The sequence below is a fragment of the Hemitrygon akajei genome, chromosome 7 (assembly GCF_048418815.1).
Source record: "Hemitrygon akajei chromosome 7, sHemAka1.3, whole genome shotgun sequence".
Taxonomy (NCBI): Eukaryota; Metazoa; Chordata; class Chondrichthyes; order Myliobatiformes; family Dasyatidae; genus Hemitrygon; species Hemitrygon akajei.
In genome coordinates, this window is record NC_133130.1 from 108,505,929 (window position 1) to 108,527,666 (window position 21,738).

General features: G+C 39.9%; 1 protein-coding gene across 1 annotated transcript in view; it reads right to left on the reverse strand.

The window, feature by feature from the left end:
* Positions 1 to 21,738, reverse strand: part of tulp4a (TUB like protein 4a) — a 197,762-nt gene that overhangs the window by 47,211 nt on the left and 128,813 nt on the right. Inside the window, exons 9-11 of the mRNA XM_073051677.1 lie at positions 5,955 to 6,099; positions 4,215 to 4,359; positions 3,694 to 3,787 (exon numbers count right to left, since the gene is read on the reverse strand). Coding sequence (XP_072907778.1) covers positions 3,694 to 3,787; positions 4,215 to 4,359; positions 5,955 to 6,099 — 384 coding nt within the window. The remainder of the gene's footprint in view (positions 1 to 3,693; positions 3,788 to 4,214; positions 4,360 to 5,954; positions 6,100 to 21,738) is intronic.

A 21,738-nucleotide genomic window follows, 5' to 3' on the forward strand; every position in this document is an offset into this window, starting at 1 on the left:
CCATGTTGTTTACAATTTATGTTAATCACCCGAGGGAGGAGAAAAATGCAAGGATTCCATGATTGCCAATGAAACAAAAATAGGTGGTTGGGGCTTATTGGGATGAAGCCATTTTGATTCTGCAATGGGTTAGATATAGAATATGCTGGTATGCAATTCTGATCACCGCACAATAAAAAGGATGTCTCAGGAAATGTAGAGACTTGACCCAAAAGCAGAGCAGCGAAAACAATTCAACAACATTTTACTAATGAACTGCAAGATATCTAAAAATGGACCATGAGGGGCCACAAAATAAGAGAGAACAGAGGCTGGCTGGTTGGTTCTTATGAGTGAACAAGGATTATGGATGAGAACTTGTTTAAGTGGGCTGTAGGTGATGATTTGGAAATGAGTGGCAGGTGACTCCTATTTGCTGGGTGAGAATGGAAGGTGCAAGCCTCTGCAGGCCTGACAGGGCTCACCCCCCTTACTGCCAGCACCCAATCTACTAGCTCCCATCCACTTCCTGGACAATAAAAAAAACCAGTGCATCTCAATGGTAGAATCTCCATACTTATTGCAAATGGTGGTTTTATTGTCCCAGTTAGTAGCAACCCAGGTCAGAGCTCACCCAGTCAACAGAGAAATGACAAAGACAAGTTTGGCTCATTCCATAATATACAGTGACAGCTGAAGGCAAAGTATAAGATGTACTGGGACAGGAAGTTGCAGCATCAGTCTGGGGATCAGTTGAAGTGTTCAGGCACCAGAATCTGGGGCTCTTAAGAGAGGTTGCCTGGCGTGGGGTTGCTATATCGAGACAGAGTTGGTTGAAAGTTGGTCAATGGTTTCCTGCTGCTTTGGGTTCAAGTGCTTCTTTTGACAGATAGCTTCTTTTAGGCAAGCATACTCTGATGGGTTAATCATTGGTTCACTCATCCTGTCTGGAAACGTAGAAGCTTGACCCAAAAGCAGAACAGCGGAGATGATTAAGCAGTAAAATATTTTACTAACAAACCACAAAATGACAAGCTACAAAGGACCACAATAGACACTTAACACAACATGGTAACTGAAGGCTAGGAACAACTAGTGGAAGCTGGCTGGTTTCTATGAATGAACATGGATTGTGGATGAGAACTGGGTTTAAATGGGCTGCAGGTGATCATTTTGAAACAAGTGGCAGGTGACTCCTGTTAGCTGGGTAGAGACTCAAAGGTCTCTGCAAGCCTGACAATATATGGTAGCACCAGGAAGTGTACAGAATCAGGTTTAATATCATCTGAATATGTCGTTAAATTTGTTAACTTTGCAGCAGCAGTACAATGCAATACATGATAAATAAACAAAAAACTAAATTATAGTATGTATACTGTATGTATATTGGTTAAATTAAGATAAGTAGTGTGAAAAACAGATATATAAAAAAGGAGTAAGGTAGTATTCGGGAGTCCAATGTCCATTTAGAAATCAGATAGCAGATGGAAAGAAGCTGTTAATGAATCGCTCAGTGTGTGCCTTCAGGCTTCCGTACCTTCTTCCTGATAGCAACAAATTCACAGATTCACGAGGTTAATTCCTGGGATGTCCGGACTGTCTTACGCAGAGAGGTTAGAGAGACTGGGCTTGTACACGCTGGAATTAAAGAGATTGAGAGGGGATCTGATTGCAACATATAAGATTATTAAGGGATTGGACAAGATAGAGGCAGGAAATATGTTCCAGATGCTGAGAGAGTCCAGTACCAGAGGGCATAGTTTGAGAATAAAGGGCAGGTCATTTAGGACAGAGTTAAGGAAAAACTTCTTCTCCCAGAGAGTTGTGGGGGTCTGGAATGCACTGCCTCAGAAGGCAGTGGAGGCCAATTCTCTGGATGCTTTAAAGAAGGAGCTAGATAGGTATCTTATGGATAGGGGAATCAAGGGATATGGGGACAAGGCAGGAACTGGGTATTGATAGTAGATGATCAGCCATGATCTCAGAATGGCGGTGCAGGCTCGAAGGGCCGAATGGTCTACTTCTGCACCTATTGTCTATTGTCTAACAATGAAAAGAAGGCATGTCCTGGGTGGTGGGGGTCCTTGATGATGAAAGCCACTTTTTATGAGACACTGCTCCTTCAAGATGTCTTGGATATTATGGAGGCTAGTACCCATGATGGAGATGACTAATTTTACAACTCTTTGCAGCTTGTTATGATCCTGTGCAGTACCCCCCCCCCCAATACCAGACAGTGATTCAGTCAATCAGAATGCTCTCTACAGCACATCTGTAGGAATTTGAGTGTCTTAGCTGACAAACCAAATCTCCTCAAATTCCTGATGAAATATAGCCGCTGTCTTGCCTTCTTTATAGTTGTGTTGATATGTTGGGTTCGGGTTAGATTCTCAGAGATATTGACATCCAGGAACCTGAAATTGCTTACTCTCTCCACTTCTGATCCCTCTACGAAGAATGGCTTGTGTTCCCTCATCTTACCCTTTCTGAAGTCCACAATCAGCTCTTTGGTTTTACCTATGCTGAGTGCAAGGCTGTTATTACAACACCACTGAACCAGTTGGTATATCTTGCTCCTGTACACCCTTTCATCACCATCCAAGATTCTGCCAACAATGGTTGTATCAGCAAATTTATAGGTGGAAGTTGAGTTATGTCTAGCCACACAGTCATGTAGAAAGAGCAGAGCAGTGAGCTAAGCACACATCCCTGAAGTGCACCAGTGTTGACCATCAATGAGATGCAGATGCTATTGCCAATCTGCAGACTGTGGTCTTCCAGTTAGGAAATCAAGGATCCAGTTGCAGAGGGAAGTACAGAAGCCTCCGTTATGTAGCTTTTTGATCAGGACTGTAGGAATGATGGTGTTAAATGCTGAGCATCCTGACACGGGTACTTATATTGTCCAAGTGATCCAAAGCTGATAGAAACCACGCAGATCCATGGCATCACATTCAGTGAAAGCAGCTGATGGATTTGGACAATGCATCAGGGAGAGGGAAATTACCTGGACACTTTGTTCCAGCAGGCAGCTACATCCCTTACATTGAGTGCTGAAGAATCGGTCTGTCAAGAACAGGACTGCATGAGGCTAATATGGGAATCCAGAAAGTAGGATTACAGGAGCATCAGCCCTTGCACTTGCCCAATGAGAGTGAGAATGTTGCAGCTTGTTGGATGAGAGTACACATGGATGAGTACACTGACCACAGCACCACGGTAAAAGGGGATGAAAAGGAACATAGTGGCAATAAGGGACAGCATAGCTTATAGAGTACTGTTCTCATTAGCTACTTAAGCATCCAGTACAGTTCAAGACTGGACAGGGTAGCACAGCAGAGTTTTGATTCAATTTGCTGGTTGGTGGTGAGGTCAGTTCGCTGTCTGTTGTAAATTGTCTATGCAGTCTAGCCTGCGCATTGTGTTCTGTAGCATATTTTTAAAGCTGCACCTTATGTGCCACTGAACTTCTCAGTGACCCTGGCTTTATATTAATGGTAGGGTGGGGTAATACCAGGCCTTGAGGTAATGGATTTGGGGGTACATTTTCCTGGTTAGTTCACTCACTACCTGCTACATATCCAGCAGCCATATTCTGCAAAATTTTTTAACGCTGGGCAATTTTAGGTTTACAGTGTCACAATTATTCTGCTGTTTTGACATTTGACAAACATGAATTGCTCCTAGACAGAGTATTAATCTTTAAATTCCTACCTGCACCAAGATTACTTGGTAGAAATGCAGCCAATCCTACAATTTTGAACTTCGTTCCCCAAATGTTGGATGTGACCTGAGCAAGATAGTTGTGCTGAAACAAACAATTGAATTTTATTTTTACAATATCAAAAATACTGGTTTACAATATCACAGTATCATCCAAATTTATTTATATGGCAAGCACACTTCACAAAATAAATGAATTTGAACTTTACATCTTTACATTACGTAGGACTTTGTGAACAATTTTTTCTTACAACCTAGAAGCAATGATTAATCTTCATTCTGAAGAATGTTCACTCCTTAACCAACATCCATCATATTAAAGCGCATCCCAAGTAATGTAAAATATTAGAAGATTGGCAATTTATTGTTCAAATTTTCCATTCTTTCTCGGCTCTTGTGTACAGAACACGAGTATCAACTAAAATATAATTTGTTAAGTCAATCTGCACTACTCATTTCACTTTAATATCAAACAAGAATTCTAATAAAGAATCAAATGTATAATTTCATACCTGTGTGATATCTTCTAAAGGAAATTCTTTACGAGTTAAGCTTGGGGAACCAATAGAAGGTTTCCTAATTGGCAATCGTGGAGACTTTGATATCTCCTGGCTAGCCCGAGAAAGTTTGGGTGATTTTCTAGCATCAAGATTAATTCTGATAAAAAATGCACATGGATTAGCATGAAGTTATAATATCTTTAGCCAAATGGAGCTGATTTTAGCAGACCAACTTCTGCCTTGGCAATAATTAGTTGCTTCAGAATCAAATAGTACCTCTGACCAAATGCCAAAAAGAACACATTATTTATAGTATAAGGAGCTGAAGCATTTATTCAGTATATTTTCATAACATCACAGAAAAATTACCACATTTTAGAGCCATTTTGTCCATCATGTTCATATCAAATCAAAAAAGAACCACCCAGTCTAATCCCACCTTCCACACTGGGTGCCTAAATTTGCAAGTTAAACTTGCCTAGTACACATCCAAATACTACTTAAATATGAAGAGATTTTACCATTCCTACAGGTGAGTCCAGGACCACACCATCCTCCAGTGAAAAAGATTTATCTCATCTCTTCTCTTACCTTACCAACTTAAAATCTAAGCTCCTTGATTAATAATGCCTTTCATTAATCCTTCCCATTTGCTCTATCTGAACACCTCAATTTTATTTCTCAGTTAAATCTCCCCTCAATCTCCTATGTTCTAAAGAAAATTAAAACATCCCAATACCTACAATTTTCCTGTCCTGGCAGCACGCTCAAACCTCTGGTGCACTTTCTTGATCAATTACATCTCTTCTGTAATGTGAACTGAATACCTACCCAATCTAACTAGTTTTCTAGTGCAGCCTCTGCATTCTTATTTTCTGTGCCTTTGCTTGTAAAGTATCCTAAAGGCCCTTTTAACCAATTAGTGATCTGGGCTGTTTCTTTTAAGAATGTACTGGATTTCAAGGACCCATTGTTCTTTCCTACCACCTCATGAACTCCCATTTATTATATAAACCCTTCTATTGAAACTTGTATCTAAGCTCTAACACCATCATCCTTGTCTATAGCCACCAAGACTGAATTAGATCTTCTGCTATTTGTACATTCTTGATTATGCTCAGCTTCATATTTTCAACGACAAGAAGAGTGCCTCTCTATCACCAGGGTCAGACCACCCTTCATCCACTTTCTAGATTCAGCCATTCCCATCCTCTGGTAGCCTCCTTAAAGCTGAGTTCATCCAAGACTGTGTTGCAACCAGACATCTCACCCATCATTCTGAACACACCGGCACACAGAATCTCATCCATTCTCTCTCACAAAAATATCCATGGCCTCATCTTTCCACTCCTGGCCTCCCTGAGTTCCACTGATAAGGCACTGTTGCCCTAGCTACAAGCTCAGATTCCTTAAACTTCTCTCTTCCTCACTGGTCCTCTCTAAAATCTTTATCTGTGATCATCTTTACATACTTAGCCCACTATTCATTACATAACTACTTTACAGTTCTGATTAATGATTCTGTGAAACACCTTAGAACTAAATTAAAGGTTCTACATATTGAATTTGGGCATAATGCTGTGAAAAATTGCTGCATCTTTTAAAGTTAAAGAAGCAGTCCAACTTAATTAGTGATAAGCACCAAAGGCCCCAAGAAAGCATATGTGGGATAGAAGAACTTCTGTAAAAACACTTAACATCAGTAAAGTGCTCACATCATAAATGATATTTTAACTCAACTGGGCTGGATACCTGGGTAATTTGGGGGACTTGCTTGCTCGAGATATCTTTGGAGATTTCTTCCCCACCCAGTCATCACTAAGTTCTATATCACTGGAGTCAGAACAATTACAGCTGTCAATTACATTTGAAATCAAGTTGTTGCCAAAGGGTTCATCTAGTAAAATAAAGGAAAGGACAATTAAAAGCTAGCTAAAAGCACATCTTGTAATTCTAAGAATAGTTTACAAGTATTTCAGAAATAGTATTTGGTATTGCAATAATATATACATAATCTGAGAAATCAGCAACCAAAACAGTTATAGTGAACTTATGGATATATATACTATACAATACACGCATGACTACATTGGAAAAGTCCAGCTAAAAGCTTGTTTTTCTGATTGAAGACTACAGAAAATGAAGGAATAGAGAATATGATTACAATTTAATGTGGTCCATATACAAAGTGTCAAAAGGTAAATTAGTCAGGTATTAATCCTTGGAAATAAGTTATTTCATAAGAGAAATACAATTTTTTAAGGAATTTTTAAATTATTTCCTCAGTTATATCATATTTGAATACTGCTTAAAATGGAAGAAATAGTAGCCAAGACTTTAAAAGGCAGAGTTAATGAAGAACAATTTCACGCTTAGTTATAGAGACAAGATGCTGGAAAGCCATAGCAACACAATCAAAATGCTGCACGCACTCAGTGGGTTAGGCAGCATGTATGGAGGGGAACAAACAGTCAATAGTTCGTGCTGAGTGCCTTAATCAGGACTGGTAAGGAAAGGAGAAGAATCTAGAATAAGGTGGGAGGAAATGAAAGAATATAAGCTGGAAGGTGAGAGGTGAAGGGGAAGATGGGTGGGTGGGTTTTAAGTGGAATGTGAGGTGCTGCTCCTCCAACCCGAGAATGGCCTCATTATGGCAGTAGAGGACACGATGGACTGACATGTGGAATGGGAATGGGAAGTAGAACTAAAATGAGTGGTCACCGGAAAATCTCTGTTATGGCGGACTGTCCACCACAGCAGGTGGGATTCTCTTCCCTCTTCCTCTTTTTCCCATTTCTATTTTGGCTCCCCTCTTCCCCTTCTCTTCTTCTCACCTGCCTATCATTTGCCTCTGGTGCCCCTCCTTTTTTACTATGAATACTCTCCTCTCATATTAGATTCCTTTTTCTTCAGCCCTTTTCCCTTTACTACCTATCACCTCCCAGCTCACTTTGTTCTCCCTCACCTATCTCTTGCCAGCTTATACTTCTTCTCCCAATATCTTCTGATTCTGGCTTTTCGCCCCTCCTTTCCAGACCCTCCATGATGAAGAGTCTTGGACCAAAACTTTAACTGTTTATTCCTCTCCATAGACGGTGCCTGGTCTGCTGGGTTCCTCCAGTATTTTGTGTGTAGCTCAAGCTTAGTTATTACCTTCAAGATGAGCTTAAAGTACTTTCCAATATTATAAGAAATTTTTTGAAAATCAAATTCTCAGTTAATGCCCACTTAAAGAAAGGGCATAATGTACCAGCAGCAATCTTGGGAATGTAGCTTGATCAAACAGGACATTTGCAATTTTCCAGTCTCTGGCACCATGCCAGAATCCAATGATTTTTTGAAAGATCATTACAATGCCTCCACAATCTCTACTGCTACCTCTTTCAGAACCCTAGAAAACAGTTCATCTGGTCCGGGTGACTTATGTACCCTTAGGTCTTTCAACTTTTTGAGCAGCTTCTCCCTTGTAATAGTAACCACACTCACTTCTCTTCCCTCACACCCTTGAGCATATGGCACGCTACTAGTGTCTCCCAAGGTGAACACTGATGCAACATACTCATTTAGTTCATCAGCCATTTCCTTGGCCCCCATTATTATTTCTCCTGCCTCATTTTCTAGCGGTCCTATATCTACACTCACCTCTTTTTTTTTTTTAACATACTTGAATAAGCTTTTACTATCCACTTTGATATTGTCTGCTAGCTTGCTTTCATATTTCATCTTTTCCCTTCTAATGATTCTTTTAATTGCTCTCTGTAGGGTTTTAACAGCTTCCCAATTCCCTGTCTTCCCACTAATTTTTGCTTTATTGTAATCCCTCTCTATTGCTTTTACATTAGCTTTGACTTCCCTTGTCAGCCATGGTTGTACTATTTTGCCATTTGAGTATTTCTTTGTTTTTGGAATACATCTATCCTGCACCTTCCTCATTTTCCCCCAAGAAACTCATGCCATTGTTGCTTTGTTGTCATCACTGTCAGCATCTCTTTCCAATTTCCTTTAACCAACTCCTCTCTCATACCACTGTAATTTCCTTTCATTCACTGAAATACTGCTACATCAGGCTTTATTTGCTCCCTACCAAATTTCAAGTTGGACTTAATCATACTATGTTCACTGCCTCCTAAGCGTTCTTTTACCTTAACCTCCCTAGTCACTTCTTGTTCATTACATAACACTCGATCCAATATTGTTGGTCCCCTACTAGGCTCAATGACAAGCTGCTCTAAAAAGCAATGTCGTAGGTATTAAAGAAACTCACTTTCTTGAGGTCCATTTCCAACCTGATTTTCCCAATCAACCTGCATGTTGAAATCTCTCCTATCATAATGTTGCCCTTTTGACATACCTTTTCTATTTCCTGTTGTAATCTGTGGTCCACATCCCAGCTACTGCTGGGAGGCCTGTATATAACTGCCAGAGTCCTTTTACTCTTGCAGTTTCCTAACTTAACCCACATGGATTCAACATCTTCCAATCCTATGTCACATCTTTCTACTGATTTGATGCCATTCTTTATGAGCTGAGCCATGCCACCCCCTCTGCTGACTTTCCTATCCCTCCAATACAACGCGTAACCTTGGACATTCAGCTCCCAACTACAACCATCCTTCAACCACGATTCAGTGATGGCCACATCATACCTGACAATTTATAATAGTGCAACAAGATCATCCACCTTATTTCTTATACTCCATGTATTGAGATATAACACAGAGTGCTGCATTTGCTACCCTTTTTGATTCTGCAATTACGTTCGATCATCTGCCTGCCCCTCCTGATAGCCTTACTGCACACTGTCTTTGCTTTTTTACCATCTCTCCTACCCTGAGTTCCTCTACTCCGGTTCTCACCCCACTGCCAAAGTTTAAAGCCTCCCCAACAGCTCTAACAAGCCTACCCACGAGAATATTGGTTCCCCTCAGGTTCACTTTTGTACAGGTCATACCTTCCCCCAGAAGAGATCCCAATGATCCAAAAACTTGAAGCCCTGCCCCCTGCACCAGCTTCTCAGCCATGCATTAATTTGCCAAATCACCCTATTTCTACCCTCATTGGCTCATGGCACAGACAGCAATCCAGAAATTACTACCAGGAGGTCCTGCTTCTCAGCTTTCTACCTAGATCTCTGAATTCTCTTTTCAGGACCTCTTTGCTTTTTATGCCTATGTCATTGGTACCAATATGTAGCAAGATATCTGGCTGCTCTCCCTCCCTTTCCAAAATGCTATGGATGCAATCCGAGACATCCCTGACCCTGGCACCTCAGAGGCAACATACCATCCAGGTACCCTGTTCACATCAGAATCTTCTGTCTGATCCACTGACTATTGAGTCCCCTATCACTACCGCTCTCCTCTTCTCCCTCTTTCCCTTCTGCACCACCATGCTCAATGCCAGTAACCCGGTCACTATGGCATTCACCTGGGAGGCCATCCCTTCCAAAAGTATCCAAAACAGTATACTTACTATTGAGGGAAATGGCCCTTCACTAATTCTACAGCTCCATCTTCCCCTTACAATCTGATAAGACTTCTATTAATTCCATCTGTGGCAGTATCAAAATATCTATCCAAGTAATTGACCTTCACATACAAGGAAGATTCACTTTAGAATACTGAAAAATAGGGCAAAAGGCAAGTTAGAATTTATGACACTTTGCATTATCCTGCAAACCTACAAAAGTATGGAAAAGCATACTTGTTGTTTTAACATAACAATTGCAAATGATGCAAACAAAAATCTGAATAAAGGAATAGACAATGTATGTAACAGAATTCAGAACAGTATGTATGCTCTAATCCTGTTCCTTTTATCCCTAAGATTTATTGCAGTTTAGCATCCATCTCAGTTGTTTGTAAGAATTTAAACCTGGTGAGCATCACCACCTGCTGGTCAAAGTTTGTATCACTGAAACCAACTGACAAAACTTAGGGCGAATACAACTAGCCAGCTATTACTACTTGAATTATTAACTTAATACTTCAACTTTGGTTCCTTCTAAGTTCTAACCATCTGTAGGAAGGCAAATAAACAGTGAACACAACTGAAAATTAAACCATAGAAATGTTAACAGCCTTTTGCATAACCAAGAGAGCTGGCTAGGCAAATGTCAGAGGGATAGAAAATTAACTAAATGTTTCAAAGGTCAAAAGATGGACAACATATTTTCATAACTATCATTATTGTGACTTGAGATTCCAACTCTTCCTAAAAAATAATGATGATTTGATAAATGTCCTAAACATTACATATTACTGAAACTTCTTCCAAGCTGGATAAAATTTAATTATTGAGCGAGTGCAAATCAAACTCAAGGGCACACAGATTCAAAAGATGCAGAAACCAGTCTCAAAATGAAATCCAAACACACATTATGCAAGTAGTGTTCAATACTTTGGGTACCATTCTTTGAAAAGACTCCAGCATATGGTTGAATCCAGAAAAAGCACCTTTATCACTTTTTTATAACCATATTCTCTGGGAATTTAGGATGGTATTCTTTAGACAGTGCTCATTTCACAGCTAATTAGATTGTACACCATCCTGCCCTGAGCTTCATCCATGATTCATGACTGACTTCTACCCACACTACCCCATACTCCTTTGATTCCTTTAATATCAAAAAACCTATCAACAAAGAAATACAGTTCACGTTTATTCAGAACTGGGGAGAAAGGGAAAACAAGTTCATTTTTTAATCTGTGGAGGAGTGATGAAGATATTGTCACTTTCCCTGGGTCCATCCCTTAACTCCATCACACACCCATTCTGACCAATCTCTGAATAACATGTGGAATATAAGAACACTTTGAGCTTCTACCTGGGCATTTGTCGCCTTCTGAATTTTAACAACCCCAGGTAATTCACTTTCAACATTTGTATCACAACCAGCCATTTCCGTTACAGGACTCTGTTTTTTTACCCCTGCACTAACATGGTCTGATCTGCTGGGTATTTCCTGCAGTTCTATGTTTCAATTTCGGTTCAGTCAATTCTTCATTAATAATCGACTAGCTTCATAAACAGATTTTCATTACAGCAACCCTACAGTAACCTTATTGGAAATATTCCCTTTGCCTTCCTCCACCTCCCTGCAACATACATTTGCAAGAAAAAGTTTGTGAACCTTTTGCAATTACCTAGTGTTCTGCTTTAATTACAATACTCATAAAATGTGGTCTGATCTTCATCTAAGTCACAATAATAGACAAACACAATCTGCCTAAACTAATTACAATCAATTGTACTTGATTCCTGACAAAGGGTCTCGGCCCGAAACGTTGACAGTGCTTCTCTCTATAGATGCTGCCTGGCCTGCTGTGTTCCACCAGCATTTTGTGTGTGTCAATTGAACTTGTCATGTCTTTATTAAACACATTGTTTAATCATTCACAGTCCAGTCTGAAAGAAGTATGTGAACCCTCACATTTATTAACTGGTAGAACCTCCTTCAGCAGCAATAACCTCTAGCAAACGTTTCCTGTAGCTGCTGATCAGGCTTGCATAATGGTGAGGAGGAATTTTAGACCATTCCTCCATATAAAACTGTTTCAGTTCATCAATATTTCTGGGATACCTTGCATGAACAGCCTTCTTCGGGCCATGTCACAGCATCTCAATTGGGTTAGTCTTGACTCTGACTTAGTCATTCCAAAACACAAATTTTCTTCTTTTTAAACCATTCTGTTGTAAATTACTCTTGTGTTTCGGATCATTGTCTTAAAGCATCACCAAACTTCTATTAAGCTTCAGGTGACAGACCATTCCCCTGGCATTCTCCTGTAAAATATCTTGATACAATTTTGAATTCATCGTTCCTTCAACAATTGCAAGCTGTCCAGTCCCTGAGGCAGCAAAGCAGCCCCAAACCATGATGCTCCTTCCAGCATGTGTCACAGTTGGGTCAGGGTTTTGGTGTTGGTGTTAATGTTTCTTTGTCCTCTGTCACGTACCCCGTGACCGGGTTACCGAACCAGCAGAAATGGAATACACGTTGCAGTCTGGTACTACTGTAACTAATAGCATTTATTAGTAAACTAAGTAATACAGTACTATAAAATGCAAATATATGAAACAGGTTAGCAATGATATATACAGAAGTGTGGAAATAGGAATCAAAACCAAGCTCTTTCAAAGCCTAGGGGGTAAATGGATAGTCTTACGATGGTGAAGAGTTCAGTTCAGTCTAGGTCGAGGTAGTTCTGGTGTAACGTTGGAGAGAGAGAGAGAGCGAGGGAGCGAGAAGTGATGTCAATTTCCCTCGGGATCAATAAAGTATGTCTGTCTGTCGCCGTCGATCTTCCCATTGTCTTCCTGTTGCGGTCACCGACTATGACCGTTCTTCAGTGGTAGACTTGTCACCCAGGCAAGGGTGGACACACAAACAAGTCCCCACCGGTCGCACCTTCACTCACTGTGAGCCACAGATCGATTCCCCAAATCGATCCTCCAAACCCCCATCTTCACGTGGGTGCACAATGCTTTTTCAATGTTCTGTGGTGTGTCTGCTTGTGTCTTCGCAGACCTGTTTTTTTATCATCACTTGCTGGACACCGGCTGTCCATCAAACTGGCTCCGCCTTGCTGTCTCTGCAAGAATCTTTCAAGCAGGCAAAAGTGTCCTTGGAGCAAAGGTAAACAATCAGCCAAGGAGCCATAATAGTAAATCATCTCTCTCTCTCATCTGCTTGGGATATCTCCACCACCCCCCCTTCTTCTCTCTCTCTCATTAGCAGAATAGTTCACAGGGGGGTCAACTCTGGACCCCATCTTAGCTTGGTTTGCTCATCATAGCAGTGTGCATTTCTGCCTAAAAGTTCGACTTTTATCTCATCTGTCCACAGAACATTGTCCCAGAAGTGCTGTGGAACATCCAGGTGGTATTTTACAAATTTGAGAAGTTCAGCAATGTTTTTTTTTGGAGAGCAGTGGTTTCCTCTGTGGCGTCCTTCCATGAACACCATCCTTGTTCAGTGGTTTTCTTATAGTGAACATATGAACAGAGACCTTGGCACGTTCTAGAAACCTTTGCAGGTCTTTCACTGCTGCTCTTGAGTTCTTTTTCACCTCCTTCAGCATTGCATATTGTGCTTTTGGTGTGATCTTCACAGGACATCCACTGCTAGGGAGAATAGCAACAGTACTGAGTTTCCTCCATTTGCAGGACAGTTTCTCTTGCTGTGGACTGATGAACACTCAGGTCTTCAGAAATGCCATTGTAGCCTTTTCAAGCTTCATGCATCTCTACAATTCTTCTTCTAAAGTCCTCTGAAACTGTTTTGATCCAGGCACGGTGCACATAAAAAGATCTTTTTTTGAGAAGAGTAGGCTCCATCAGTAACCTGACTATGTGCGTCTTTTTTTAATAGGGCAGGGCACCTCTACAAGCCACACCTCAGATCTCATTTCATTGATCGTAACACCTGACTTCAAATAGCTTTTGTAGAAGGCATTACCCCATAGGTTCACATACTTTTTTGAACCTAGACTGTGATTGCTTAAAAGGTGAACTCAGCATTGACAAGAAATAGTACAATTGTTTGTGTGTTGTTAGTTTAGGCAGATTGTGCTAATCTAGTATTGTGACTTAGATGAAGATCAGACTACCTTTTGAGTAATGCAGAAAACCAGGTTCACAAACTTTTTCTTGCAACTGTACAGTACATCAAAATCGGGTTTAATATTACCAGCATATGTTGTGAAATTGTTTATTTTATGGCAGCAGTACAATGAAATACACGATAAATAAATGTGGACAAAAAAACTGAATTACAGTTAGTATGTCTAGTAAATAGTTAAGTTAAAATAAGTAGTACAAAAAAAAAGTAGTGAGGTGGTGTTCATGGCTTCAATGTCAATTTAGAAATCAGATAGCAGAGGGGAAGAAGCTGTTCCTGAACAAATAAGTGTATGCCATCAGGCTTCTAAACCCCCTTCCCAACAGTAACAATGAGAAGAGGGCATATTCATGGTAGTGAAGGTCCTTAATGATGGACACCACCTTCCTAAAGCATTGCTCCTTGAAGATGCCTTGGATACTACGAAAGCTAGTGCCCATGATAGAACTGACCAATCTTACAAGTTTCTGCGACTTATTTCAATCTTGTGCAGTAGCTTCCCCACCCCTCCATAACAGATGGTGATGCAGGCAGTCAGAATGCTCTCCATGTGTAGTTGTAGAGGTTTGGGTGTTTTATTTGACAAATCAAATCTCAAATGAAATATAGCCACTGTCTTGCCTTCTTTATAGGCGCTTATCACTTCACTTCTGATCCCTCTATGAGGATTGGTTTGTATTCTCTCGTCTTACCTTCTCGGCTCTTTGGTCTTGCTGGCGTGAGCACAAGGTAGTTGCTGCAACACCACTGAACTGGCACATCAAACTCCTGTATGCTTTTCATCACTCTCTGAAATTACACCAACAGTGGTTGTATCACCAGCAAATTTATAAATGGCATTTGAGCTATGCCTAGCTACGCAGTCATGGGTGTAGAGAGTAAAGCAGTGGACTAAGCACACATTCCTGAGGTGCGCCAGTGTTGACGGTCAGCAAGCTGGAGATGTTATCTCCAATCCCCACTGATTGTGGTCTGATGGTTAGGAAATCAAGGATCCAGTTGCAGAGGGAGGTACAAAAGCCCAGGCTCTGTAGCTTTTCGATCAGGACTGTAGGAATGATGCTGTTAAATGCTGAGCTACAGTTGATAAATTGTAGCGGGTCCAGGTCACTCCTGAGACAGGTGTTGATTCCAACCATGTGCACAGTCCAGTTTATTTCCATCAGTTTTAAGCAGCAATAGATTATTCAAACACATTAAAATTTCATCTCTGACTGTACACATCTTAGGTGCAGTTGTGGTTTTCAGATGGCCAAGCTCTCAAAGCATTTCATCACTGTAGACATGAGTGCTATTGGACGATAGTCGTTAAGGCAGCTCACACTGCTCCTCTGGGGCACTGGTATAATTGTTGCTCTTTTGAAGCAGGTGGAAACTTCCAATCATAGCAATGAGAGACTGAAAATGTCTGTATCCCCCGCTAGATGGTTAGCACAGGTTTTCATAGCCTTAAAAGGTACTCCCATTGGGCCCTGCTGCCTTGCGAGGGTTCACCCTCTTGAAAGAAAGACTAATGTCAGCTTCCAAGACAGAGATCACAGGGTAACTGGATGATGCAGAGATCTTTATAGCTATGGTTTTATTCTCCCTTTCAAAGCGACCATAAAAGGTGTTGAGCTCATCTGGTAGTGAGGCATCGCTGTCATTCATGATGTTGGGCTTGGTTGGGCCTGCAAATTTTGCCAGAGTTGATTTGCATCCGATGCTGCCTCCAAACTCTCTTGGAATTGTTTCTTCGCTCTTGAAATAGCCCTCAAGTTATAACTGGGTCGCCAGACTTAAATGCCACAGATCTAGCCCTCCAAAAACTATGAACCTCCAATTCATCCACAGCTTTTGGTTTGGGAATGTACAGTAAACTTTCGTTGGCACGCACTCATCCACACAGATGACAGTGACCTATCAAGCTGGCCTAAATCCCCCAAAATGATGGTGAAGGCATCAGAAAGTGCAATTTCATGCCTGTTGATTACATTGCACAGTTTGCCTGTTGACACTGGCATGAGGTGAAAGACACCACTACCAAAATGATCACTAATTTCTCCCATGGCAGGTAAAATGACCAGCACTTAACTGTGAGATACTCCAGGTCAGGTGAGAAATATTGAGAAGTGCACAACGAGGAGTTGATCACGAGGCACATACCTCCACCTCTGCTTTTGAGAGACTCAACTGATCCATCTTGATCGTGTATTGTAAACCTGTTTATTCAAATCACTGCGTCCAGTACGGAAAGGCTTATCCATGATTCCGTGAAATAAAGAACGCAAGCAGTCCTAATGTCCCTCCAATACAGCACCCTAACTCTGAGATCATCAATTTTTTAAATATATAAACCCACCATCAGACCAGCACATCAACCCTGCTTTTGCCATCCGCTTCTTAAAGGGGAAGTGTGCCAGGCACAATCCAGTTTATTTCCATCAGTTTTAAGCAGCAATAGATTATTCAAACACATTAAAACTTCATCTCTGACTGTACACATCTTAGGTGCAGTTGTGGTTTTCAGATGTAGCATGCCAAAATGAGAATATTTGATGATTTCCATCATTTTTAATGAGAGTTGCCATTTCCGGTTGTCTATGTATGGTGCCCCAGAAGTGGAGTCTCCTAACTTGCTCTATCAATTCTGACACTGGTCTTCACACTGAATCATTAACAGTATTTCTCTTTCCAATGATGTGGCATGGCCTGCTAAGTGTTTTCAGAACTTCTTACTTTGGGACTTCCGGTTAAGATGGTGATGGTTTAGTTGCTAAAAGCTATCGCTCTGTTTTATTTCTTATCTCCGCACTCCTTCTCTCCCTTTGTTTTTTAACTCCAAACTGTTAAACTTTTAATTTTCCTATCTGCCTGCGAATACGCCTGTTTTACGATGGCTTCAAAGACCACCAAATCCGGGAAGAGAGAAGTTCCTGCCGCTGGCCCCTCGGGCGAGATTACCTCTATTTTGGCGCAACACAGACAGGAGATAATAGCTGAAATTAAGTCTTCTATTAGTTCAGTGAATTCGAAATTGGATTATATTACGTCCATGGTGGAGGATCATGCCCGACGCGTATCACATCTCGAGTCTGCTATGGATATGCTAGACCGCCATTTTAAAGAGCTAGAAAGCATTTGTTCCGACTTAAGAGATCATAACAGTAAGTTACTATCCAAAGTTACTGATTTGGAAAGTCGGAGCAGACATCAAAATCTGTGCATTTTCAGCTTGCTGTACGTATCTAACATAGATCTCCCGTCAAATTTTTCTCTATTCTGCTATGTGAGATTTCTGGGAAATTCTGACCCCACCTGAGATAGACCGAGCTCACCCCACTTCAGGGCCTATCCCGAACCCAGGACACAGGCCATGTCATGTAATTATCTGTTTTCATCGCTACCAGACAAAAGAGTCTCTCATTAAAGCTCGTTGGAGAGGAAAGCTGGTTTATAAGGATCAACCAATTCGTGTTGTCAAGGACTATGTTCCCCAAATTCTGAGTCTGCGAGCTGGGTTTAAAGGAGTTATGAAAGAACTACATAATCGCGGATTTAAGCCTTCCCTTCGATTCCCAGCTCACCACCGAATAATTCTTACTAGTGGAGACAAAAAGTGGTTTAACTCGGCTTCAGATGCTCAGAAATTTATTGATGACCTCCCTATGGCTTTGACTCCCTCTGGTACAGTCTGATGACTTACACTGGTGGAGAAGTACTTTTTTTTCCCTCTTTTTTCCCCCGATTTTTCTTTCTTAAGTCAGTAAATTTTTTTTCATAGTTTTTCGCAGGTAGGTTATTAGGTTATTGGGTAACATCTGTTTACTTGTCTTTATATTTTTTTCTTAAACACTAGTTCATTTCTTTTTTTGGGATTATTACCTTTAGTTAATCATATCAAATTTCAGTGGAATGGTTACTAACAGTTTTCTTCTTTGTAACCGATACAAAATGGAGATGATGATGATGTCAAGAAACAGGAAGTGGGATTACGGGGTGGTTTTTTTTGAAGAGCTTGCTGCTGTTCTTTGGTAGCTTTCTTGTCTTGGGGTTGGGAGAGAGGGAACTCTAACGCCAACATTATTCATAGAACCTTTAGACATTTGTATTATTCAGGACGTTTTTCTGTCCTGTTTTTCTTGTTTTACACTTTTGCCCCAGAGCTGTTATGTGAATTTCAGACAATGCTTATGCCTACTATCCGCAATATTTTTTTTAAAGGACAATGGTTAGTCTGTTGAATTTTGTAAGTTGGAATGTTAAGGGATTGAACCATCCTGTTAAAAGGAAGGTGTTTTCACATCTTAAACAGCTTAATGCAGCGATTGCTTTTTTGCAAGAAACACACATTCGTAGTTCTGATAACTCTCGTCTTATGTCTAGATGAGTGGGGAAGCACTTCCATTCAACTTTTCAGGCTAAAGCCAGTGGTGCTTCAATTCATATATATCAAAATGTTTCCTTTGAGCTTCGTAATAAAGTATCTGATACAAATGGTTGTTTTATTATTGTCTCAGGGAAATTCTATAACACATTGGTAGTCTTGGTCAATTTATATGCCCCCAATTCAGATGATGTGGTGTTTTTTGATCGTTTCTTCTCTTTATTGCCTGAGCTGAGTTCATATTCTCTCATATTGAGTGGTGATTTTAACTGTCGCTTAGATCCACTTTTGGATCGATCGTCCTCTATTCCTGGATTACCAAGTAAATCTGCTCTACCAACTCAGTCTTTCCTTTCTAATTATGGTATCTCAGATGCATGACGTTTTCTTCATCCAAATGTGAGAGATTATTCTTCTTTTTTCCCACATGTTCATCATACTTTAAGTAGAATTGATTAATTTTTAATTGATAGTCAGTTGACTCCATCTGTTTGCACCTGTGATTATCGGAGTATATTGATTTCAGATCACGCCCTAGTCACCCTGTCTATAACTCTTCTTGGTTCCCTCCAAATAAATAAACATTGGCGTTTCAATCCGACCTTGTTGCTGGATAATAATTTTGTAAAATTTATGGAGGACCAGATAACTTTTTTTTAAAAAAAAAAGCATGTCATCTGAAACCTCAAGTCAACTTGTTTGGGATGCTATGAAAGCATACCTAAGGGGTCAAATAATTTCATATACTGTGAATTTAAATAGAAAGACCCATAAAGAGTGATTAGATCTAGTTAATCAAATTAAAGCAATAGACCAAATATATACCCAGACTAAAAATCCAGAGCTGTATAAGAAACAAGTGGAACTTCAAAGAAAGTTTGACCTTATTTCCACTCACCCAATTGAATGCCAACTTCTGGAAAGTAAAAGCCGGTTTTATACCCATGGTGATAAATCCGGTAAAGTTTTACTCAACCAACTAAGATGCTCCAAAGTTCAACAACATATTACAAAAATCCGAATGGAAAATGGAAATATTACCTTGAATCATTCTGAAATTAATGATACATTCCAGAACTACTATTCTCGACTCTATACTTCTGAATCCTCAGACAATAATATTCCTGTTGAGCATTTTTAAAAATAGTTTAAACATTCCTATGCTTTCTCCCGATTTTAAAGCAAAATTGAATGCACCATTGTCACTAGAGGAAATATCATCAGCTATATCTGTACTGCAGTCTGGGAAATCTCCTGGACCTCATGGGTTCTCTGCAGAATTCTATAAATCATTTTCCTCATTGCTTTCACCTCAACTAATGTTAGTTTTAACTGACTCATTTAAATATGGTAAATTGCCAGCATCATTTAATGAGGCATCTATTATTCTTTTAGCAATAAAAGGTAAAGATCCAATAGAGTGCTCCTCGTACAGGCCGCTGTCCTTGCTAAGTGTTGATGTTAAAATTTTGGCTAAAGTTTTGGCCTGTAGGTTGGAGAACATTCTACCTTTAATTATTTCTGAAGACCAAACTGGTTTTATTAAAAATTGCCTCTTTTTTTTAAATATGTGGTGTCTATTTAATATCTTATACTCACCTTCAACTGGAATTCCTGAATGTGTCATTTCTCTAGATGTGGAGAAAGCGTTTGATCATGTGGAGTGGAGCTATCGTTTTGCGGTTTTGGAAAAATTTGATTTTGGACAAAGTTTTATTACGTGGATCAAATTGTTATATTCACACCCCACTGCTTCTGTCTTGACTAATTCTCAGCAATCCCAACCTTTTAGTCTTAAATGTGGCACCTGGCAAGGGTGTCCTTTAAGTCCCTTACTTTTCGATTTGGCTATAGAGTCATTGGCAATTGCATTTCAAAGTTGTGCTGAATTGATGGGGATTTGGAGGGGGGTGTTGAGCACAAAGTCTTTCTTTATGCTGATGATCTTTTACTTTTTATATCAAACCCGACTACCTCCTTATCCCCAATGTTTTCACTCCCTAATGAATTTAGTCAACATTCCGGATACAAACTTAATTTACATAAGAGTGAAATTTTTCCAATAAACAGAGAAGCACGATCACTAGAATTTCATAACCTCCCTTTTAAAGTAGTAAATAATAAATTTATTTAACCTTGGCATTACAGTAACAAGAAATTATATATGTCTTTTTGGAGAAAATTTTACTAATCTTTTCAATCATACAAAACAGAGCTTAGCACAGTGGTCACCCTTGTCCATGTCTTTCATAGGTCGAATTAATGTTGTTAAAATGTTTATTCTTCCTAAATTTTTATACTTATTTCAATCTTTACCAATTTTTATTTCTAAAGCTTTTTTTGATTCATTAGATTCTATTATTTCGTCCATCTATGGAAGGGCAAACGTCCCAGACTAAATAAAGCTCATCTTCAAAAACCTAGAAGGGTAGGTGGTATGGCCTTGCCCAATTTTCGTTTATATTACTGGGCAGCCAACATTCGTTGTCTTATTTTTTGGTCTTACTTTTGTAATCAGTCTGACTGTCCAATAGGGGTGGCAATGGAGTTTAACTCTAATAAGAATCTCCCCATCTCCACTCTTCTTGGATCCGCACTTCCTTGCCATTTGCCTAAATCAATTGTTAATCCAGTTATCAGACGCACTCCGAGAATATGGGCTCAGTTCAGAAAACATAGTGGGCTTCAAGGTTTCTCTCTCTACGTAATCATCTTTTTCAGTCTTCGATGCAGGACTTAACATTTCTAGATTGGCACTGAAAGAGCATTAGATGTTTTGAAGATCTTTTTAGACAAATTAGACATTTTATCAACCCTTTAATACCCAACTTTCCTGAGGTACCCATTAAAAATGTTGTGGATTTGTTTCTTCATATGAATCCATTGAGTAAAGGTTTAATTTCTACTATTCGGGATATGTTAACGATGTTGAAGTGAGCCCCCTTCCACAAAATTAAAACTGTTGGGGAGCATGATTTAAGTTTTTCTTTGTCCGACAAGGTTTTGGATTCAATTCTCAAGTCAGTTAATTCAACTTCTCTATGTGCTCACCACTGCCTTTTACAGTTCAAGGTGGTACACAGGGCTCATATGTCTAAAACTAAACTATCGCGGTTCTATCCTGATATTAGTCCCTTTGTGATAAGTGCAAAGGGGGTAGCCGCCTCTCTTATTCATTTGTATTGGGCTTGTCCTAGCTTGGAGAAATTCTGGAGAGATGTTTTTTTAAAAACTTTATCTCACATACTTAATTGCTATTTGGAACCTAACCCTCTGATTGCTCTTTTCGGTACTTCTGGAGAAGCTGACATGCATTTAACTCCGACTAAGCGTCGTACATTGTCTTTCGTCTCTCTTTTGGCTGGACGTGCAGTCCTTCTTAGGTGGAGAGATGTTGCCCCTCCCACTCATGCTCAATAGCTTAGAGATATTATGTCCTGCTTAGACCTTGAAAAGATTCATTATTCACTTCTTAATTGAGATATAAAGTTCCAAAAGGTGTGGGGACCTTTTTCTTGAATATTTTCATAATGCCTGTTTAGATTAAA